This window comes from Amphiura filiformis, chromosome 5 (genome assembly GCF_039555335.1).
Source record: "Amphiura filiformis chromosome 5, Afil_fr2py, whole genome shotgun sequence".
Taxonomy (NCBI): Eukaryota; Metazoa; Echinodermata; class Ophiuroidea; order Amphilepidida; family Amphiuridae; genus Amphiura; species Amphiura filiformis.
In genome coordinates, this window is record NC_092632.1 from 71,485,635 (window position 1) to 71,511,143 (window position 25,509).

Genomic DNA, 25,509 nt, shown 5'->3' on the forward strand with positions numbered 1-25,509 from the left:
GGTCCATGGTTTTACAATGCCGCAAACCAACTGCTCAGCACGGGAGATCGATACTGCCATTTATGATCTATCTTAAAATATATCTTTGGATGTATTTGATGAATCTCATCGCTGGACCCTAATTGAATTGAATTACGACCTCACTTGCTTGCAGATAAATTATGCACATTATCATGCTACACTGGTAATATTGTGCTGAAGATTTCTGCCAGTAACTTTCACATGTGTTCATCCTACCTTTGTACTTCTCATGGCAATTGTCTAGTTGAGACCAGGTGATATTTAAGCTAAAAAGTTCATTCGCATCGAGTTTATGTTTGGCATCAAGGTTAAATAAGATCTTACCTTTACACAAGAACCTTTTATTCCACCGAACAAGTTTAATTTAATGCATGCTTTTATCCATTGATGTTTAAACAATGGATTTGAACTTCATGTCTATTTTTTGGGAAATCTCTTCATTTTACCCCCCCAGTTTCACTCATTTGTTCCCCTCAGTTTCAGGGCCAGATTTACCATAGGGCCAGATGGGCCAAAATTTGGGAGCTCCCAAAATTGTCCTGTGCAGTGTGCTTCGTCCATTTAGCCGAAAAACACCATGTTTGGGGCCAAAATAGCCTACAAAAATTGCGCACTGGCCTGTTATATAGCAAAATTCGGCTTCAATTCGGCTCAAATGGTCTAAAATGGCGCGCAAATGTCCTAGTGAAATCTAAAAACTTGGACACTTGAGTGCACATGCCTTCCTCATGGTGCATTTGGGGCCTCCAAATTTTGTCCTGGCCCAGGGCCCCAAAAAAGGTAAATCCGGCCCTGCAGTCAGTTTCACTCAAAAAACCTGAAACTGGTGAAAAAAACCTGAAAAAGCATGTGAATGCAGACCCAAAACGGGCTGAAAATAAATAAAAATGCGGGAATTTGGACTCACAAAAAACCTGAATTTCAGATAAAACCTGAAAACTGGCATCTCTGATGAAAGCCCTTCCCAGTAACAGTGTCCATATCAACCTTGACTCTCAGGTAAAAAGCTATTTAACCTTGATATAATGCATTAGCTTAATGCTTAGTTTTTAAAATATCAACCCTGCAATAGCATCTTGGTCCCAATCTAGACAATAACCCTTCTCATAACCTTGTGTGGATTAAGGCTTTTCTTTTAGGTTTTGTGATTAAGGATTCGCCATACATATACGGTTGCAAAGCTTTAGGTATTACAATAGTCCTGTTTGGTTGCTGGAAACTCTCCAAAATAGCAATGATCATACGAGGCACTGCACAAGCTGTCCCATTCAGCTGAAATGGAAAAAAAAGATAGAAAAACATGGAAAAGGGAAAAACTTTATTACACAACATCGTTGGTCACCAGTACCGGGCTGGTGTCCCCAGACATCATGGACTTTCAGTATGTCACAGGTTGCCAGTACACGACAGTCCCCGGGTTCATGTATACCAACAGACTAGGGGAATAACCACACTACATATTTATAAAATTGGCCACAATCTGTGATGAGCTACTCTCTTTTTACCTGTTTCAGTACAAAATGAACCAAATTTGGGAAGATTTATGCATTATTATTGCAAATTTTCACACACTCTGCTATGATGCGATTCATACGTATGTTAGATCCACACCCATGATTAATCAAAGGTTGTATGTTGCGATTCTGGCCCAGTGGACATTATATTTGGCGTACAAGAAACAAATTCTGTATTACAATTAGTCAATTTGACGTATTTTGGAACCCAAATTTGCACTGTCCAATTTGGTGCAGTTTACGACGTAAACATGAGATCGGGTTCCGATTGGCCAATTGAAACACATTATCATCACATCAGCACCAATCTGCATATCTTCGCATGACACAAACGATGACCTAGTTCTATTTACGTGATTGGCCAGTGTGAAAGGTCTTTGTAAAATAGTATAATACATTATTTCCTGAAAATGGCTAGCATTTGTTTGCTTGCCCTCCACCGACTGACCCAAAATTGGCCAAAATCAGGGTTGGCCCTTTAAAAAAAAAATTTTGTAATTTTAATGGTTTTTTGTAAACTCATTATAACATTTGTAACTATCCATTCATGCATCAATGTTTCCAATAAACTTGGCGTCTTATGCCTGTAAGTAGGCAGTCGTTCTAATTGAATAAATTTCCATGGTGTGTTTTGAAGGTCTGAAGTGAAGTATTGATGTATCTTTCCACATGACCAATGTTCATTGCCTACAGGACTATACAGTAGTGAGTCATTCAAAAAAACATTTTTCCAACTAACCGACCCACCCCAAAAATCCCACTGGAGGGCAAGCAAACAATTTGTTTTCTTGGCTTAAGATACAAATAGGTACTCCATATGTGAGACAACTGTTATTGTTCATATTGATAGTATCAGATAAAGCTGTGCTTTATATCAAATAATGACAGTACTTGTTACTTACAGTGTGTACAAATCTTGTGTCTCCTGAAGATGTTTTATACTTGATCTTCAGTCTCCTACTCTGGTAATCGGTACAGTTGGATGTACTAGATATCTGTTGGAAATGATAGGAAAAATGTATAATAGCTGAATAAACTGAATACTTGCTAGTCCTCTTCACTATCTATGATCATTCAATTGTGGGAAATACTGCAATATTCCGTCTATAAGAGCAAATATGCCTCTAAATAAAGTTTTGATGAAAGACACGTACGGCAGACACCCTCCACAAAAACACTACAATAGATTGGTCTTACAATAATACATGTTTGTACAGCCACCTGTATCAGTAATATAGTTGCTCAAACTCCAAATAATGTTTTTGAGGAGGATCTCTGCCTTTCATGCCCTTTGTCCGAAAAACCCTCATTTGGAGGCTTGTAAACGAATTCTACGGTATAGCTTCTGTGTTTTCAGAATACACATTGCAAATATGGTTCACATTGTATGTCCATCAAATTTTAAGCTCAGTCGATTGAAGTATAGAATTGTTGCACCTTTGCTCATATCATTCAAACAAACAGCCTCATTCACAGAAGCAAAAAATTATATAACAAAATAGTGGCGCTACAACATCGACGCGTCATATTTAAATTTGATCTTGCACAAAATAGTGCATTGGGTTTCTCTGGGTAGGTTGGGGAATTTATTTTGAGAAATAACAAGAAATATGAAGGAGATGAGAGAGTATTGGATGAAGTCCCGGGATGAAGTTGAGATAATAACATCACTGAAAAACAACCCAAAAAAACAATGAAATACAGGGTGTATCAAAATGATTGGTACCCATCAAGTTTGATGTTTATTGAAAAGCCTGCCTCTTCCAAATGCAACATTGGATACTCTTGAATTGTCCAGATTAGATTATATAGTTTATGACTTGCTTTACAATTGATCTACAAATTATGTGGATCTTATGTTGAATTTTAATGTGTCAGGCTCATCCATTATCGATGAAAACTGATGGGTACCAATCATTTTGATACAGCTTGTAGTTGTTGCAGTAAACATGAGCCTCAATTAGGTCATTTGTCATTTGTTTGCACTTTACTTGCTAAAAACAGTTTCTAGGAACGTTTCTTCACATTACTAACCTCTGTAAAGCAGGGAAAAGTGCACTACACTAGCTTCCAGTGAAGAATGGCACTCTCTTGCCTGTGGTCATACACAGCATGAACAAGGAAGTGGGGAATATTGCGGGAAAATACTACCAAAACTGTGACTGATAAACCTTTGATACAGAAATTAAAGACAAACCCTATGTATGCATGAACACGTGTATGGATATGACTATTACACTTTGCAACAATCCTGGACATTACCTCTCCGTATGCCTTCCTTGCTGGCATCCAAGCTTCCATGTCAAATTTCCTATAAGCAGGTGCACCTAGATCATGCGCTGGCATATCAAGGATCCTGTGGTAAACATACAAAATGATTACCGTGTTCGTCCGAGTATAGTCCCACGCTCGTGTATAATCCCCCCATTTTTCTAAAAATTTCAGAAATCAGAATTTTTTTTTTTTTTTTTTTTTTAAGTTGATTTTTTTCGGTTTTGGAGTGTCCCTGGACCTAGACCTAGATGCTAGGATCATTCATGGTTGACCTAAAAAAATAAAAAAAAAATTTCAAGATATTTTGTATTTTTAAAGGGGCACTTCGTGATCCACAGCCTCAGCCCCCCACTTTTCTCAAAAAAAGTTGAGATTTTTATATCACTGGAAACCTCTGGCTACATAATGTTTATGTACAAAATATTTCTTGCAGATTAATTCGTTTAGCAAAGATATCGTGAGAACGAAATTACAACGTATTGTCTATAGAGCAGTGTAATACACTAAATCATGCATAACTCGCAAAGCGCATATCGGAATCAACTGAAATTTTGGGAATATGCTTTTTTCGTGGATATGTACTGAAAAATGTCATAAAAAGAGGATGCTAGGATCACGAAATACTCCTTTAATATGAAAATTGATAATTTGTATTCATGTCATCCTCTATTAATGATTTCAAAATGCATTGAATTTGAATGCATTTTGAAATCATTAATAGAGTATGACATGAAAACAAAGTATCAATTTTCATATTAAAAATACAAAATATCTTGAAATTTTTTTTTTTTTTTTGGTTGAAATTGAGTATAATCCCACCCCCAATTGTGAAAAAAATTTTTCACATAAAAAACGGGTGGGACTATACTCGGACCAATACGGTATATATGAAAAACATTTTACACCCTCTTCACAGTCATTGCTTTAACATTCTTACAATCCCATCTAGCTGCCCTTTACCATGCCTGCTTCAGGATGCTGCATGTATGGTATTATTAGTGCCTATTTTGATGATTAAAACAAGTTTTAACTTTGATGGCTAAGCAACAGAAAAACTCTATTTGCTGTTGTGTTCATGGTAGCCTGTGTGCAAGAAAAGTGTGACAAACAAAAATGCACTATTGCATATGTGTTTGCATCGAGAACCTTTGGTAGCAAGATGGCAGATATGTGCAAAGGGTCTATTATAGAGTACCGAAGTGATGACGTCACAGAAAACTTTTTTTTGCATTTCAGCGTTTTGAATACCATGTATCAGTGGAGCATGATAATAAACATCCACAGTCCAAATTTAGTGGGAATCGGATCATGAGGGCCCGAGATATGGCAGCATGACAAACAGTTATGAACCAGGCCAATTTACACTGATTTCAATGGGGCTAATTAGGTATTCATGCGGCCATATCTCGGGCCCTCATGATCTGATTCCCACCAAATTTGGACTGTGGATGTTTTTCATCATGTTCTACTGAAATATGGTCATGAAAATGCTGAAATGCAAAACAGAAAATTTTATGATGTCGCACTTCGGTACTCTATAGCCAATAGCAACAACAATTGATTTAGTTTTATACTTACTGAAAGTGTAGCCCAAGCTCAGTAAATAGATCTCTCTGTATCTGATGAAATTCTTGAAAAATTGTTTCACTCTCATCACCATGTTCATCTGCAACGACTGCAAACATCTCAACCTAAATATGGTGAGAAATGAAACTTAGCATGAAAGTTCATCTGTATTGGTAGAAAGATTTTAACTCTTGATCTCAATACAAAAATATTTACCTCCGTAAATTTCAGCTGTTAATCACACTCGGCAGTCCACGCTTTTTAATGGGTGTCGGTTCGAAATTCTAAAAATTGGTGAAAGCGTGGGGGTTTAAACTTTTTGGGTAAAAAGCGTATAATAATATAAAGCGTGGGATTAAAATAAAAAGCGTGGGGCTTCTTCCAACTTACAGTATATTTTTATTGAATGATAAAATAATCATAGTTCCAAGAAAAATCGCCAAAACTCGCACACCATGTCGCAAGATAAAATTCCATTTGATGCAAGCTAGCGCTTGTTTAACGAGTGTCCATCGCAATGTACACAATATCCTCCCCGGAAGCCCTGCCAAGACACATACGTCATATGCAAATGTCCGATTTTCCATGACATGTTATTTTTCTAAATATGAGTGACGTCATAATCATGCATAATTGATTGAGCGAAGCAGCACGGAAGTAGGATATAGTCGCTGTCAACACAGCGCACGTCAAGTTTCATGAGAAGAACAACATTTGAACACCATAAAAGTACAGTTATTCATTAAAATGCTTATTATACAGTAGAGTAGTAGTTGTTCACGTATAATTTGCATTGTTCACGTAATGTAACAACTTAATGGAGAGAAAAACATCGGACTCGCACGTGTGAAATAAGTGCAGAATTCGGCGTACTTGATTTAACCAACTTGCGTGTGACTTCGTCAATGTGGAGGTCAGGAATTTTCAGTATAAAGGGTGCCTCAATAAAAAGGGTGGGGGTAAAATAAAAAGGGTGGGAGTCAAACCCCACTGCCGAGTATGTTAATACTACAGCCTTTGTCAGCATAATGACCTGATCGAGCACACTTGAAGTGTGACATAATAATCGGGTTATAGACCTTCGGTAACTTGTAGTGCCTCCATCCTTGTTCAGAGATGGTTGGTTGGCCCTGACGATGTGGATGGATTCCTTAACACCTCTCTCGGTCGTAAGGGAACGCGTCAGTCTCTCCGATGTATGATTCTTGGCAGATTCCTTTTGTGGTCTGCCCCTGGCATGGAATCATAAACACTGGACCAGTGACATCAAACTCCAACAGGGATAGTACTGGTACATCTAAAGGACAGATTGTGCTACCTTACATCACAGGAATTTCGGAAGTGCTTCACAGAAATTTCCAGAAATTTGGTATAAGAGTGGCATTTAATTGTGATTTAAACCTACGAGGACATTGTGCCAAATTTTAGTGGCGCCTAAGGACAAAACCAAGGTAAATATTTTTGTATTGAGATCAAGAGTTAAAATCTTTCTAGAAATGATACTTAGTTACAATGTAATAATCAGAGGCAACTGTGATGTGTTGCAGGCTTTGACTAATGATCAGAAGGTTGTGGGTTCAAACCTTGGTGATGCTGTCATATTATGCATTTAAGCATAACACTTTCATTACCTCTCTCCACCCAGGCATACAACTGGGAACGGGTATGTATGCTGGGAAGGTATATGCTGTTATTTTTGTGAGAATTTTATTTTTTGAATTTTGAGAGTCAAAAATAACAACACAGGAAAAATAAAGTTTTTATATAAAGTTACTTTACATTTACATTAAAGGAGTGTTTTGTGATCATAGCAATCTCGTTTTATGACATTTTTCAGTAGATATCCACGAAAAAAGCCTATTCCCAAAATTTCAGTTGATTCCGATTTTGCGTTTGCAAGTTATGCATGATTATGTGTATTACACTACTCCATAGACAATGCGTTGTAATTTCGTTCTGGTGCACCAGAACGAAATTCAAATTTCACGATATCTTTGCAAAACGAATTAATCTGCAAGAAATATTTTGTACATAAACATTATGTAGCCAGATGTTTCCAGTGATATAAAAATCTCAACTTTTTTTGAGAAACTGGGGGGATGAGGCTGTGGATCACGAAATGCCCCTTTAACTGCGCAATATAAACAACTTACACAATTTCCAAAAATCCCCAAATTGCAAAAAATTCTGTACATGAAAATAACAGCGTATACATGCAGTCAACTTGTCGAGCTGCAGGATGGTATATGCCTTCTTTGTGGGTGAGGGCATAGCAACCCTGTTAACAGAGGAGGCACATTGCCAGGCTGCATATACCAACTCTGGTTTTTGGTGCTTTTCCCCTTTGTGTAATATCTACCAGGGATGTAAGTGAGGTAGTGATCCACTTCCTGAAAATCATGCGAGCCGAAGGCAAGTAGCCGAGCTGAAGGAAAGGCGTGCAACAGGGTCCCCTGGCAGGGTTCACCCCCCCTCACGAAAATTTTTTTGTTGCACTTTTATGACAAATTATCATCATCCAATTCCGAAAAAAAAAAAAAAAACCACTTTTACTCTAGATAAAACTAAGATAGTGCAGATGTGAAATAACTGGTATTTAACTTTACTGTTAAAGCTTCATTTAATTGCAGTAACTTCACTCAATTACCTTTGTAAACTGGTGCACTCTGTACAGCCCTCGTGCTTCTGACAGTCCTGATGTCTCTGCTCTGAAGCATCTACTCACTGCTGCTACTTTCTGAGGTAGCTCTCCCAGTTCAAATGTCCTATCCATGAAATAACCTACAATAAATTGAAACCACTTTAAAATTAAAAACTGTAGCAAATATCATATGATTGAAATGAGAGATTCTGCATGAGTGAGTCATGCAGAATGGAAAGGCATGTGTTTGAAATTTATTTGCAATTAAGAAAACCAAAGTAAACATTTCAAAACTGCATCAAAGCAACCAATAATACAGTTTTTATACTATCAATGGATTGCAACTATCACGAGGTTGTATAAAAAAAAAACTTGTATAGCCTGCGAGGGGTCTACATCTACACAGTGATTTATTATTCTGCTGGTAAACATCACCCCGATGTCTACTGCAATCTATTTCTATGCCAAAATACCTTCATCCCTGCTCTACAACTCAATACCTATGCCTGCCTCACTTAATGGACAGTATCTCCGTAACCCTAATGCTGTATAATCTTGCACAATCTTACAAAATGAAACCACTGTGCGTGTGCATGCATCCCACATGATGTGATGACACATACCCACACTGTTTTGTTGGCTGGGCCAGTGCCTGTGGCTGCTGGTTGCAGATGGCGTCTAAGGAGCTTGGCGTCTAAGGGGGTTGGCACCTAAAAGGTCTGAGGTTCCAATTCTGACAGAAACAGACAACTTCTATGTTCATCTTCTTTCTTTAAAACTTCCTTCTCTCCTTTCCAAGCACCAAAAAGCCCTTTCAGCATTAGGGTGAATGTATCTCCCTGTTTATTATAAAACTGTTCCCTGCCTGATGGCCACCCCACATGCAACGCCTAGTTCTGCCATATTTAACAGACAGTGTATTTACAGGATATCTTCCCATCAATTACTCACCTGCGATGCCTACTTCTGCTGTACCTGAGAGGCAGTATCCACCTGGATGTCTGTCAGCATCTATCTTATACACCTGAGTATGGAGTCCTTTGGTTCACTCACCTGCAATGCCTACTTCTGCTGTACCTGAGAGGCAGTATCTACCTGGATGTCTATCAGCATCTATCTTATACACCTGGGTGTGGAGTCCTTTGGTTCACTCACCTGCAATGCCTACTTCTGCTGTGCCTGAGAGGCATCCACCTGGATGTCTATCAGCATCTATCTTATACACCTGAGTATGGAGTCCTTTGGTTCTCTCACCTGCGATGCCTACTTCTGCTGTGCCTGAGAGGCAGTATCCACCTGGATGTCTATCAGCATCTATCTTATACACCTGAGTATGGAGTCCTTTGGTTCACTCACCTGCGATGCCTACTTCTGCTGTACCTGAGAGGCAGTATCCACCTGGATGTCTATCAGCATCTACCTTATACACCTGAGTTTTGAGTCCTTTGGTTCACTCACCTTCGATGCCTACTTCTGCTGTACCTGAGAGGCAATATCCACCTGGATGTCTATCAGCATCTATCTTATACACCTGAGTGTGGAGTCCTTTGGTTCACTCACCTGCGATGCCTACTTCTGCTGTACCTGAGAGGCAGTATCCACCTGGATGTCTATCAGCATCTATCTTATACACCTGGGTGTGGAGTCCTTTGGTTCACTCACCTGCGATGCCTACTTCTGCTGTACCTGAGAGGCAGTATCCACCTGGATGTCTATCAGCATCTATCTTATACACCTGAGTATGGAGTCCTTTGGTTCACTCACCTCGATGCCTACTTCTGCTGTGCCTGAGAGGCAGTATCCACCTGGATGTCTATCAGCATCTATCTTATACACCTGAGTATGGAGTCCTTTGGTTCACTCACCTGCGATGCCTACTTCTGCTGTACCTGAGAGGCAGTATCCACCTGGATGTCTATCAGCATCTACCTTATACACCTGAGTATGGAGTCCTTTGGTTCACTCACCTGCGATGCCTACTTCTGCTGTACCTGAGAGGCAATATCCACCTGGATGTCTATCAGCATCTATCTTATACACCTGAGTGTGGAGTCCTTTGGTTCACTCACCTGCGATGCCTACTTCTGCTGTACCTGAGAGGCAGTATCCACCTGGATGTCTATCAGCATCTATCTTATACACCTGGGTGTGGAGTCCTTTGGTTCACTCACCTGCAATGCCTACTTCTGCTGTACCTGAGAGGCAGTATCCACCTGGATGTCTGTCAGCATCTATCTTATACACCTGAGTATGGAGTCCTTTGGATCACTCACCTGCAATGCCTACTTCTGCTGTACCTGAGAGGCATCCACCTGGATGTCTATCAGCATCTATCTTATACACCTGAGTATGGAGTCCTTTGGTTCACTCACCTGCGATGCCTACTTCTGCTGTACCTGAGAGGCAGTATCCACCTGGATGTCTATCAGCATCTATCTTATACACCTGAGTATGGAGTCCTTTGGTTCACTCACCTGCGATGCCTACTTCTGCTGTACCTGAGAGGCAGTATCCACCTGGATGTCTATCAGCATCTATCTTATACACCTGAGTATGGAGTCCTTTGGTTCACTCACCTGCAATGCCTACTTCTGCTGTACCTGAGAGGCAGTATCCACCTGGATGTGTATCAGCATCTATCTTATACACCTGAGTATGGAGTCCTTTGGTTCACTCACCTGCGATGCCTACTTCTGCTGTGCCTGAGAGGCAGTATCCACCTGGATGTCTATCAGCATCTATCTTATACACCTGAGTATGGAGTCCTTTGGTTCACTCACCTGCGATGCCTACTTCTGCTGTACCTGAGAGGCAGTATCCACCTGGATGTCTATCAGCATCTATCTTATACACCTGGGTGTGGAGTCCTTTGGTTCACTCACCTGCGATGCCTACTTCTGCTGTGCCTGAGAGGCAGTATCCACCTGGATGTCTATCAGCATCTATCTTATACACCTGAGTATGGAGTCCTTTGGTTCACTCACCTGCAATGCCTACTTCTGCTGTACCTGAGAGGCAGTATCCACCTGGATGTCTATCAGCATCTATCTTATACACCTGAGTATGGAGTCCTTTGGTTCACTCACCTGCAATGCCTACTTCTGCTGTACCTGAGAGGCAGTATCCACCTGGATGTCTATCAGCATCTATCTTATACACCTGGGTGTGGAGTCCTTTGGTTCACTCACCTGCGATGCCTACTTCTGCTGTGCCTGAGAGGCAGTATCCACCTGGATGTCTATCAGCATCTATCTTATACACCTGAGTATGGAGTCCTTTGGTTCACTCACCTGCAATGCCTACTTCTGCTGTACCTGAGAGGCAGTATTCACCTGGATGTCTATCAGCATCTATCTTATACACCTGAGTATGGAGTCCTTTGGTTCACTCACCTGCAATGCCTACTTCTGCTGTGCCTGAGAGGCAGTATCCACCTGGATGTCTATCAGCATCTATCTTATACACCTGAGTATGGAGTCCTTTGGTTCTCATTCCACATCCTTCCTAGATGAGGCAAGAAAAAAATATCAGGCCTTGTCGTCTAGATTTTAATGGTGAGTGGTTACGTTCCTCCTCTGCACCATTACTGTTCGAACCTAGAACTCACCATAGAACATTTGCAGACCGTGCTTTTACATGCTACGCACCTCGTCAATGGAACCGGCTGCCGAAACATATCAGAAATGCAAACTCTCTTCTCATTTTCAAAAGACTCTTGAAATGCCATTTGTTTAATGTTGCCTATGGACTGTAATTTTATTTGGTTTAAGGCCAGAGTAATGGAAGACACATTCGTCCACGACCGAATTTGAGATTTTTTGATATTTATCAACACTAAGATGTATTCTTTCACTTGAAACTGATAAAATACTACTTGCTAATATTTATTCGTATTTTTGCTTGATTTATTTCACTCTTTTCAACTCTAAAAAGTCACATGGCTCAAGACAGCTTAGTAAATTGGCGGGAAATAATGAGTCAGAAATGCTTGAATGCGAAATATTGTGATTACGTCTTGCGATTCAAGCGTCAAGCGTGTGTAAAGCGCAACTCTGCGCATATGTCCAACGCAGTCAAGGCGCATTCGGTATGTTGTTAACGCCAGCAAATGTGGTGTAAACAAAACAAAAATTAGCAGTCAAAATGCCACTTAGATTTTTTAATTATTTTGAATTTTGGCGCACTGAAAGAAGAGATTATAGATTCATTGGGGCAATAAGATGCATATTTAGACCATGCACCAGATACAGCTTTTACAAGTGTGAAAGTCTTACCGTTTTAAAATTTAAGGATGTTTTGTGCATAATTTTGACATTTTTTTACTAAATCGTCGATTTCTCAGAGTTCACTTTTGACAATATTATGCGATTTTTGTGACAAGATAACTCGAAAAATATGCAAGCAAAGGGTAAACTTTTTGCACTAGCGTTTAGAGTACATCAGAGGCTGGGGAAGGTTTTCTCATTCTGTGCAATTTTTAGCTTAATAGAGTGACAAAATTGCTTTTTTCACATGTTTTTTTCAATATTTCGAAAAAAAGAGACGAATTTCAAAAAAATAAAAAAACCTTCCCTAAGTTCATGTCTCTTCTTCATGAAAAGCTAACTGATTTTTTTTTACTCCGAACGGATTTTTTTCTAAGTTGTCACAAAAAAATTGGGGTAAAAAGGTGAATTTTTGTGATTTTTTTCAAAAACTTGAGATTTTTGAACAAATCTGACGTCACCACGGGATTCCTTGACTCATTTCCTTTCCAAAAATGTATAGTTTTATATACTTTGGACATACAATTCAGAAATAATGAAGCACGAAAAGGTCCATGTTCTCTCCCATTACTCTGCCCTTAAGTGTTTATCAGCGCCTTAGTACAATTGTTTGGTTTTAGGCGCTTTATAAATTTCAGTTGTATTGTATAGAGCTTCGGTCTTATAACAGTATTTATGTACGTGAATTTTTGACTTTCTCTGCTTGGAGAGGGCACCGAATCGATTAAATGCTGAATTTGCTGATTCAATGGCTGGTTTTGGGAGATTCGCAGTGAGTGATATTCAGTGTCTATGACGAGTGAAAAATCACTCACTAAAAATCGTGTTTGGGCGAACGGTGGCGAGCGAGAGCGATCGCTCGCCTCAAACGGCAAGGCCTGAAATATGATGTATACTGATTCAAGCTTCATGGTGGCAAAGATAAAGCTTCACATACTTCCTAATGCTGATTGGTGTTCTTGTAGAATTAGTGAACACTGTTGCTTGTACCGGGTAGCTAGCTGCCTGATGTTAAAAGCAGCACATAGTTCATGATGTTGATGATCTTCAAGTGTTTCTTGGTTAACATTTTCTGATGTTGAATTCCCTGAAGATCCATCTGCTGAAGAGGCACTTTACATTGAAAAACTGAGAGACCATGCTTGAACGTTCCAGTACAAAAGTTGAAAGCACTTCAATGCTTGATCGAACCAATACAAATGTGTGTCAGGTCTCTAATAAAACCCACTTGAGAACACACAATCGTCAGTTATTTTTAAAGATGCATTTAAACTCAATCACTTTTGCAGAAAACCAAATCACATGCATCAGTGTACAAAATTGCTGCTGTATTTGCATGCCGAGCATGCGAGCGATTTGCTGTTTTGCAAAAGCGACTGGTATAAACTGACACCTTCAGTCAGTCAATGTTCACTAACAAGCATTACCACAGAATTAGGGAAAAGAACCGGGACTCGACCGCCATCTTTATACAGACATGCAGCAAAAATTGGGGGGTATTCGTTTTCCCCCTTGGAATGGCTTGAGGTAATCGTTGTCATGCAAGAGCGGCATGGATGATGGGCGCATATGAGAGACACACTTGATGCGACCTGTACACGATACTAAGAAGCTAAAGATGAGTACTCAGCCAAACATGGCAGAGTAGGGCCCAGATGTCCTATCTTGACAATGTTAATTTTCTCTCCCACCATAACGTTGTGAATTGATATAGAATGGTGTAAACACTGCTGGGCGCAGCACTTATGTGAACTGCGCTTTGCATTTATTGACTCGTGCAGCAACAAAAAACGAATAATTCTCGCCTATTACAAGCTGATCAAAGTATAAGTTCTACATTGATACTTACAAATGGAACAGGTTTGACTATATCAGGAACAGAAATCATCTTGAATCCTTTGGCTAAGAGTCTGTCTAATGTGTATTGGACAAGAGCCTCTTCCAGCTGAGCCCCAGCACCTTTTAGATAGTATGACCTGTGACCTGTGATATGACCTAAATGTCTGGAAAGAAACATAAAGTAATAGTGCATATTCATATAGCAATGAATCGTGAAACTTATGATTTAATTAAATGTGTGTACTTTATTGTAAAGCACAATATTTTTATTCAAGATTTGTTTAAAGCAACTTTTCAAAATACAGATTTTTTTTATGAACAAAAAAATATCTTGCTTTACAATGCTGGGTAGTGGGTATCTCATTCATTTGTATTTGCTCCATAAAGAACACATAGTTAGAACTTTTGTTGTGATATGTGAATTTTGTAGCGACCCACTACTTTTTAACACTTGTACTATTTTATTACACTATATTTTGCCTGCACACTTTTTAAATTGTTGTGCATTGAGTTTAATCATCCAGAGTCTTGCCGTTATGAATACAGTAAGTTCTATGTTCCAAGTTGAGCTTGTCATATCTTGGAAACAATGAAAATGCACTATTTTGGCATACCATTGCACTTACTTGATTCTGAGAATGTCTAAGTCCTCTCCAAGATCTATATGGTTCTTAATGGGGAAGTCAAAGTTTGGTTTGGTTCCCACTAGCTCTATAAGAGTTGGTTCTGCATCCTCATCAAGAGGCTGGAAAAGACAAAGCATCATGGGTCAATTCTACAAGCTGTATCAAAATTATTCAGTTTTTATTGATAATGGATGAGTCCGACGCATCAAAATTCAACATACAATCCAAATAATTTATGAATTAAGATCGTTTAACAAGTCATATAAATAAACTATACAGTCTGGACATTTCAAGAGTATCCAATGTTGCAATTGGAAGAGGCAGGCTTTCAATAAACATCAATCATTTTCATACTGCCTGTACTTGTCAAGTTGTGTATAACTTAATTTATGCTAAAAGAAAAGTAAAGTCAAAAATGTGATTTTGGTCAAAAATAAGCAAGTCAAAAATGAGTTTTGGTCAAAAAAATGTAGAAAACAACATTTTTTTGGGAAAAAGTGAGCCTATCCAACACAGTCCAAGTTTTGAGTCTAAGTGTTGATTATATTGGACTCTTCAACTCTGTACAAAGTATAGGAAGGAAGATTCTGAGAACATAATAATGTTTTATATTGATCCAAGTTATGCAATACGCAGGATTTCTTTGTTTGCAATTTCGGTCCTTTTTTCCCACTTTCTCATGACATTGAAAATAAAGCAAAATCTCACACGGTTTTCTAAGACAAACATTTTTTTATGTCCAATTTTCTGATGCAGACATTGCATGATACACTACAGACCTGTAAAACCAGCCTTACCCTCCCTCCAAATAAATGAAGGGATTTGGTGTAGAAAGAAATAACATGCTGCACCATATTATATACTTCATTGGCTTAAGGTTGGTCTGAACCCTGGAATTATGGAAACTTTCGGGCCTCATAACTGCTAAAGTGTTGGTGTAAAGTATATAAAAGTATACATATTTAGAACGGCAAAGACTTGATAAGTTCATCTGTGATATCAAATTTGGGCCAAAATGCTAATTTTTGGCCCAAAATCCAAAAAAAACGTTTTTTTTGGCCCACTTTTTTTTTTCAGTGCAACGTAAAAAAAAAAAAAATTTCTTGGGCCAATTTTTTTTTTCTAGGGACAGTTTTTTTATTTTTTTTTTTTTGACTAACTTCACCAAAAATATTTGAAATTTAGGCGAAAATCTGGCTTTTTTTATAAATGTTTTTGAAAATTCAGCATTTTTTGACCATTTTTGGTGCAAATTTCTTGAAGTTTTGGTTTTCCCGCATTTTTGACTGTAACTCCACAACTGTTGTCTGTGCTGAAATAAAATTTCCAGTGCAGTAGTCGTAGTCCTTGCCCCTATAATCTTACTTGTCCCCAATGTGCTATAATTTTTGAGAAAAATGCAAAAATAGGCACAAAATTGGCCAGGGTGTAGTACCTCCTTAAACAAGCTAAGTATGTAGGTATTTAAAAACTGCTATCTCACCACTTGTGGGTGTGTCCTGTTTGGAAGCATAGCTGCACACTGGTATAACTCATGCTCTTTTCCTTCAATCTCAGCACCAAGTTTTTTTTGTGCAACGTAAAAAAAAAAATTCTTGGGCCAATTTTTTTTGTTTATTAATTTTTAAAAACTAGACAAAAATATCTAGGGACAGTTTTTTTATTTTTTTGAATTTTGACCAACTTCACCAAAAATATTTGAAATTTGGGCGAAAATCTGGCTTTTTTTATAAATGTTTTTGAAAATTCAGCATTTTTGACCATTTTTGGTGCAAATTTCTTGAAGTTTTGGTTTTCCCGCATTTTTTTTTGTAACTCCACAACTGTTGTCTGTGCTGAAATAAAATTTCCAGTGCAGTAGTCGTAGTCCTTGCCCCTATAATCTTACTTGTCCCCAATGTGCTATAATTTTTGAGAAAAATGCAAAAATAGGCACAAAATTGGCCAGGGGTGTAGTACCTCCTTAAACAAGCTAAGTATGTAGGTATTTAAAAACTGCTATCTCACCACTTGTGGGTGTGTCCTATTTGGAAGCATAGCTGCACACTGGTATAACTCATGCTGTTTTCCTCCAATCTCAGCACCAAGTCTTTGTAACACTTCATTTGATTTCTCAAGTTCTTTAAGATTACTGTTGGAAGTTGAAGAGGACTGGGGAAAAAGTAATACAGTACATTAATCAGAATCTTTAGACAACATGAATAACAATGATAATAACAGCTTAAGTTTCAAAATAAATTATGCATTGTATTTAGCAATATGTTGGTGAAGGTTGTACAATTTCAGTCAATTATTACGTCATCGGACACATCAGATACTGATCTATCTCGAAAAACACACATTTCTAGAAAATCGCAATTGAAAATCTTCGTATTAAGTTTTACCTTTCTGTAATTTAATTAGACTATGGATTTTCATGAAAGTGTTTTTAAGTTAAAGCATATACTTAACAGATTTATTTAACTAGAATCTTGAATTATATTTACGTATGCAATATTGCTTAAAATTACACTTAAGTTGTAGTTCTGTATGTGAAATAGTTAATTTCCCGATATTAAAGTGCATTTCATACTGGTCTATCTTGGGGGCTATCTCGATTTCGCGAACGATGACATGACTTTAGACGCATCACATACTGGTCTATCTCGAGATGTTAATTCATTGTGTGGATGATTTTAAAGGTTATTATTTCACTATCATGCACTATCAATCGAAAAGACTTTAAACTTGAATACTCGCATTCATCAAATATATGGAAACTGCATCCAAATGGTTTTAGTTTTGGTCAAAGTTTTTAGTTAAAGCAGATTATAGTCTTAATTTAATAGTTTGTCTCAATAAAATCGCCTGATTTTTGCGTGTTATTCCCGCTGGATTGAGTACATTTCCTTTTTTCCCAAATCCAACACACCAAAAAAACTCACGTCAGACATCGTCAGACGTGAAAATAGCCTAAATCGTTAATCTCGATAAAATTCTTCATCTTGACCACAGTGAAACCTCCTTGAGAGCTGAAAGGTGGTCTATTCTGGTCAAAAAGTTCATCTGATTAAAACAAATTAAAGTAAAACAAAAATCCTCAAAAAAAACCCCACCGCATTGCGCAGCAGGTTTTCAACTTGGGAACAGCTTTGAGACAAACTATTAAATTAAGATGGCCTTATAGCTAAGACTTTGACCATATAGCCATAGTTGGCAGTGGTGATTCAAACCCACCCTTTTTATTTCAAACCCACCCTTTTTATTTTACACCCTTTATACCAAAACTCCGAACCCCACCCTTTCTAAGTGTGGTTACTGATCATAGATAAGTGGTAAATGCAGCATGTATGGTGCACGTGGTCCAGGAGGTGCAGATTTGCATCCAAAGAGAATTACATTTGAAGTTTTAGATGACCAAACAGAATGGGATTTCAATATTTTTTTTGTGTGTGTTTCATTTAGTGTCATTCAATCGGAAATTACAGTAAGCTTTGACATTGCAATTGATGACTTGTAAACTCACCCTTTTGATCAGTGACCACGCTTTATATTTGGACACACATTTTAACCAGAAATTTTTCAAACCCACCCTTTTAAGCATTTTGTGGACCCTTCAAACCCACCCTTTCTAAAGCGTAGGTTACCAACAGTGATAGCACTGTTTGGTTTTAATGTAAATGAATTGTACATTATGCAATGCAATGCAGCTGTCATCATGTTGATGCATATCATTAATTATGTACTACCTGAGTTACCTGATACTTACATGTGCATGTGCCTTAAGTTGAGCCACATCATTGATTTTCTCCCAATATTCATTTTTTAGTTTTTGAACTGTCTTCCATAATTGCAGCTGCATGTGTCAAAAACAAACAAGTGAACATTTTTACCAGAGTAAGGATCAATTATCATTGTGATCAAAGCAGGGGTAGAATTTCATCACAAAGTGGGAGAATCAATCTTTATTCTTGCAATTAGTTGTTTGTGATAACACAATCTTTGATATGTAAAAGAGAATCAACTTTGATTCACACAAATTTGTTTATGAGAATCTTGTACAACGGTACAAGAATCTCTATTTGTAAGTGAAATTTACTCTAAGGCAAAGGAGCTCATGTGCGGCATTAGGCAAATCTTTACGATATCAAATTTAAAAATCAAATTTGTTTTCATCTTATTGATCAACTTATATGCAGGGCAACAATTGTGAATTTGCATACGTGTCAATCATTCTGTCAAAAATATATCTTTCTGGTATGGTCAAGTGGGCCCACTTTACCCTGAAACAAAGTATGACCCTGAGGAGGGGTGCCAGGTGTAGACATGGGGGAAATTTTTAAAGGGAGAGGGCAGAGTGACACTGAGTGAAAACGTTTGCAGGTATATAGCAGTATAAAAGAAAAGATGAAAATGTATGGCATGTGAACCATTCTTTCTTCAAATTAACACACACTGACTGGGTTGAATTTTCCAGAGGACCAGCCCCCGACCCCTGGAACAAAGATGCTTCATATAATGCACTTGCCCTTGAGTGTAACAACCTACTACAGACGATATCTTACACTTCCCACAATGCATTTCTTCCATTTCAATTGACCTTTTCGGTAAATCCCATAAGCCTTTGCGAGTACAAAAAAAAATCGTCATTTGACGTCACACCGACTTGCAATGCGCAGTATTGATGCTCAATAAATGATGCGTACAGTTCTCAGGTGTACTCGCAAAGGCTTATGGGATTTACAGAAAAGGTCAATTGTCTGTACTGATTTGCTATCCAGTGCAACATGGGTCGATGGTGACAAAAGTACTTCAATGAACAGAGCACATCCAGAAATTGTAAATTATGTTTATTTTGTGACAATTGTCCCATGTTTAGCCAGTCTATTCTCAACTTGAAAACAAATGGAACCTGTACGAAGTAATAGAAGTGTCATTTGAAGAACTGGGATGATGTACCATGTTGCAAAGGATTCTGGGAAAGGTAAGATATCTTCTCTGAACTTATTGTGGGATAGGCTTTTACGACAGGAATTCATAACAATTAGTGGGTTTTTAGCAGTTTCTGTAGACAAGGGGATTAAGTCTTCAGTGAACGGCTCTTTTCAGAGCCACCAAACCTTTAAAATTAGCAGATAGGCGAGGTCTGCTTGTTTCTGTAGACAAGCGGCAGTCTTCAGTGAACGGCTCTTTTCAGAGCCACCAAAATCTTTATATTAGCAGATAGGCGAGCTCTGCTTGTTCTCTGTTGACAAGGAGCAGTCTTCAGTGAACGGCTCTTTTCAGAGTCATCAGTAGGCAAGGGGTGGTCTACATGTCTCATTCTTAGGTACTTTGTCCTGAAGAAGTCAGAGCTACTCCTGACGAAAGCTTGACAGTTCTAAACTTGTCCGACAGCGAACCCGCTAAAAACCCACTAATTCTCTGACCTTACTATATAGTGGACATCTGCATCTCCTTTCCGGTGATTAACATTGTTGGCTATCTCGCTGAAATTGTCTTCAAATCCTTGCAAGTCTAGTTCTGGTGTGAAGTTCACATCATAAACCCAACTGCTTGTACTTGCTTCGTTACTTTGAGTTTGTGAGCACAGCTTCCGATGACACTGCTGTTGTGATTTGCATCTGGTCTTATATGGAATCTGAATTGCTCCGACTTCATGAGTAGTCAAGTGGGTTGCACACTGAGGAAGCACAACCAGATGAATGCAATGTTTGCGTGTGACTGCTTTTCCCACATGAAAGGCGTTGAGCAAGGGGTGTCCATAACAGAAATTTATCAATGGGCAGTGAAGTGTTCTAAATGCCATACTGTAATGTGAAACAATTGTTTACATGGTAAATTACTGGATTTGTATAACAGCAAAAACCTTCTAAATATCGTACACCTGGAATGTTATGGTACATGTAGTATCCAGGGTTAGCGGTGACCTGCTGAGTCCAGGGGTCCAAATATGCAAATAAAGGGGTCCAGGCATCTAATTCTACACAGACATACAAAATTAAGGGGTCCAAATCACGGGGACCTGCCAAATCAAGGAGTCCTGGACCCCAAGACCCCTTAAAACGCTACCCCTGGTAGTATCATTATTTTTAAAATGCAGATCAAAATGCCAATTGCCAACTTTTAATTACATGCAATATGCCATGGAATGTGCATGTGATCATAATTTTAAAACATTTTTAACTGTGTATAAACACAGCACTGCACAAAATGTTCAGGAATCAGGAGTCAACAAAGATAATGCCTGTTTGCACTGATTCACATACAGTTACACACTAAGTTGTCTTGGCATATTATTACATTTATATATTTGTATACATGTACATGTACTCACAATAACACCAAAGTGGCCATCCTGTACATTTACATGCACTTTACCCAAGAACTCTAGCTTTGAATTTGCACACAATAGTTACGCATTCAATGCTAGAGTATGTTGCTATCGTTTTTACGTCGGCCAGCGTTGCAATTTTTTTGCAACGGATGTTATTAAAGGTTATCTGGTCCATGGGGGCCAAAGGAGGCATTTTGAAAATTGAGTTACTGTAATTATTGCATTATACATACAATAGGCTATCATTTACTGAAAACACCAAAGGTCTAGCATACTTGGTTCTGGAGTATGAAGTTTTTTGATGATGTCTATTATTTTATTGTTTTTTAATTCCGTATTTTTGCCTTTTGAATCGAATCGAATAGCCCATAATTAAGGAAATACCGCTAGCGACCAATCACACTAGCACGCAATCATGCGATGTCCAAATACGGCGACCATCGTCCGCGTAAATTGTTCGAACACGTAACACGTCACCTTACGCAGTCATTGTAGAGCGTACTTTTAGCTACGGCACGAGGCGCGGTCATTATACTTTTTCAATAACCTGCATTTGCGTCTGCGTGTTTAAAAGTTATTATCTGTGATTGGATCGCACTTGCTGCGTATATTAATAAGGTTATGAATAATTATTAATTATCTATTATTTTCTTTATTTTAAAACAAGTGGTCGTAACCTACATCAACCCGTTTTGACAAGGAACATGCATTTAATTATTTTGCAACTATGTTTGATTTTATACATGGTACAGTTATGTTCTTCGATCGTTTATTCATCATTATCATGATTATAGTTGATATGATCAAAGTCAGAAAGTAGCAAATAGGAGTCATTAAAAGTTATTTTAAAAGAGAAAATCCAAAATATAAATAACATAATTAAGGGGGTACTACACCCCTGGTCAATTTTATGCCTATTTTTGCATTTTTCTCAAAAACTATAGCGCATTGGTGACGGGTAAGATATGTATATTATAGGGGCAAAGACTACAGCTAATGCACTGAAAATTCAGCAACTCAAGGCAAGTAGTTATTGATTTATTGATCAAATATTGGTTTTCCTCATTTTTGACTGTAACTCCACGACTGTTGTCTGTGCTGAAATAAAATTTCCAGTGCAGTAGTTGTAGTCCGTGCCCCTATAATATACATATCTTACTTGTCACCAATGTGCTATAATTTTTGAGAAAAATTCAAAATAGCCACAAAATTGGGCAGGGGTGTAGTACCCCCTTAAATATTTTGCAATTCTCTACTTTGGACGCGGGCGGGAAACAGGAAACTAAGAATCAATTGTGAAGGGCCTAACAACGTTTTTGATTGGATTTGGACCCTTTTTTGCTGGTCATAAATTCCGTTTATGACCAGTACGCAGCATAAACAAGCTGCGTCACGCAGCGTTGGAACCCAATTAACACGATCCACGATCACGATTTGCTAGTGTTGCGTACACGCGCATGTCACCGCGCCCATCTCACGCGGAGCGCAAAAGATGACACGTTGACTCCCGGCCGTTGACCTCATGAGCCGAGCTGCTTCCTGCAAGTAGGCCTACTCATTTTCTTCCAATTCATGAAGGAAAATGGTATGGAAATGTTATTTAAACTTGTAAACCCTTATTATTTTCATCTGTATTGAATTGCTAAGAATGTTGGGTATGTATGAACGGGGTTCATTCAGCGATCATGCCCTCAATCCTAGTTCACCACGTAAACTTGTATGGCTCAAAATTCGGACCGCTCGCCATTAAGTTTACTGCTTTCTGTGTTTTGAAATTTGTTGACGTTTTTAACGATCCCCGATTCCCGGTCGATTATTTTAGCTGTGTCACGTCACATGCATGACGCTGGGTACCAACCAAACTTCAGAAGAAAAAAAACCTCGATCGCCCGCATACGATAACTATGTGATATGGGACTTACATACGTTTACGTTTACGTTTACGTTGAATACTCAGCAGGATCCATCAGATTGGACGTAAAGCCAAGGGTGACTAATGATGATCAGGTGCAGTGCAGACATATAGGTGAAACTTGTAAACAAAACCTGAAGAACCAAGGGTGCTGGTGATGAAGACTCTCATCTGGTGCGCTGAACTAGAAGGTGCAAGTAAAAACTGGATTCCTGCTTACAGGCTTGATGATACGCCATCCCTGAGGCTGAAAGCCTCCAAGGTTGGTGCAGATTGGACGGCGACCGGGAGGGAGTTCCAGAGTTGGACTGTTCTGGGGAAGAATGAACTTCCGTGAGAGCTGGGTGCGACTGGTGATAGTGCAAAGTTTGGATGGGTTGTAGGATCTGGTGACAGTTGGAGTCATTGGAGACAGATAGATGGCAGGGTTGATAGCGACTATGTTGTGTTGGATCTTGTAGATCATAACCAGGCTTGCAGCATCTCTTCTCCACTCCAGGGATTTCCAGCTCAGATCTTGCAGCATGGAGGTGACACTGTCTCTACGTTGGTAGCGTTGGAGAACAAACCTGGCTGCGCCGGCGTTGGATGGATTCAACCTTTGTGATGTCTTTCTTGTGGTGGGGGCTCCAGACTGTGCTGCAATACTCCAGGTGAGGTTTTACCAGGCCAAAATATGCTTGCTCCCGTATCCTCTGTGAACTTGATCTTAGGTTCCGGCGTAGCAGGCCTAGCATCCTATTTGCCTTGTTGGTAACATTGGCGATGTGCTTTTGCCATGACAAATCAGAAGAAAACAGTAGGCCAAGATACGGGTAGTCACACACTGATGTTAGTTGGATGCCTCCCAGGTGGTAATGAGCATTGGTGATCTTACGGCGCCGGGTAAACCTCATCAGATGGCACTTGTCTGTGTTGAACCGCATCTGCCAATTAACGGACCACAAGTGAAGACGGTCGAGGTCCTTCTGGAGATCCATGCTGTCACTGATGTTGGATATTGACTTGTATAAAAGGCAGTCGTCGGCAAACAGACGCAGATTGGAAGTAATGCCAGTTGGTATGTCATTTATATATGTTAGAAACAGAAGTGGACCCAGCACGGTGCCCTGTGGTACCCCAGATGTAACGGGTACCCACTCCGATGCTTGTCCATCGATGACCACACGCTGGCTACGTTGGGTCAAGAAGTGATTAGTCCACTGAAGGAGAGAGCCTCTGACACCATAGTGTTGTAATTTCCGTAGTAGTCTTTGGTGGGGTACCCTGTCAAAAGCCTTTGAAAAGTCTAAGACAATGGCATCGACCTGTTCGGGTTCATCGATGGATTTGGCAAGGTCCTGAGCTGTTAAGATTAGCTGGGTTTCACAAGAACGGCCAGATCGGAAACCGTGCTGAGCTTCAGTGAGAATGTCGTGCTGGTTGTAGTGCTTCATGATGTTACTGAATATTATATGTTCCAAGAGCTTGCTACATATTGAAGTTATGGACACCGGGCGGTAGTTAGATGGTGCGCTCCTATCGCCTTTCTTAAAGATTGGTGAGATATTAGCAGAACGCCAATCTGATGGAATGTCTCCAGTGTCCAAGGATTTCTGGAATATGTAGGTGAGGATCGGAGAAATTTCAACAGCAAATTCTTTCAACACCGGGCTGGTAGAGTATCTGGTCCTGTAGCTTTCCTGATGTTTAAGGAGCACAGCAGCTTCAGGACACCATCACATGTGACGACAATGCGGTTCATGGTAGGGATGGTATACACAGAGATATTTCTTGCCAAAATTTGACAATTTCTAGGCAAGTTGGCCCTACTTTGTCTGCGTTATGTGAAAAGGACAGTCTTAAGTAAGTATAAGTGCAACGCTTTTGATGTTTTGATGTTTCGGGAGACTGGGAGGGATCATAAATAAAAAAATGATGGAGCCTATTCTTGACTGTGTAATATTCCTTCACCACATTGCCGTACGGTAACAGTCTTATACGATGGACAGATAGTATCAGTTTGTGAATGAGGACATCGTTAAAAGTTCCTTGTACTACCTCAATCCTATGAATGAACCCCTAATTAAAACTTAAGCTTACCAAACAACAATGACAATGTTGTCAACATAAACAAAACTCAGACAGTACAGACAGGCCTATAATTCTAATTTATAGTCATGTTTAATAGTTAAACTTCAAGTTACGCAAAATATCTTAACCATCACATTGTTTAATTTACTTACGTTTTACCTTGATACACAATGTATAATTTAGATTTCAATTACAACCGGCTGTACACAAAAATACTACACTTATTTTCTCTTTCGCGCATGCTCAGCCGAAAATAAATGATTTTCTATTTAACTCATCGCTCCTTTTGCGCACATATATACAACATAACACACCGACCTTATGGTCCTTTGGGGAACACCGGACTGCACGACGAATTCAGTAGTTGGCTCGCTTGATGAGGGCGGTATGATGCTCATGGTTCCAGTGAACACCAGCACATACATGACCCGATGGTATACTTACTTATTCCAAAGTTAAGCC

General features: G+C 39.1%; 1 protein-coding gene across 1 annotated transcript; it reads right to left on the reverse strand.

Annotated features, from left to right (window-relative positions):
- Positions 1-25,268, reverse strand: LOC140153660 (serine--tRNA ligase, mitochondrial-like). Its single transcript, XM_072176466.1, has 12 exons — positions 25,200-25,268; positions 20,160-20,535; positions 18,495-18,581; positions 16,754-16,897; positions 14,747-14,865; positions 14,131-14,284; positions 11,409-11,520; positions 8,023-8,156; positions 5,388-5,500; positions 3,798-3,891; positions 2,438-2,530; positions 1-1,293 (listed from the first exon to the last, which is right to left on the reverse strand). The coding sequence occupies exons 2-12, from the start codon at positions 20,532-20,534 to the stop codon at positions 1,126-1,128; spliced, it is 1,593 nt and encodes a 530-aa protein (XP_072032567.1). The 5' UTR covers position 20,535; positions 25,200-25,268; the 3' UTR covers positions 1-1,125.
- Between the last annotated feature and the right edge of the window lie 241 nt (positions 25,269-25,509).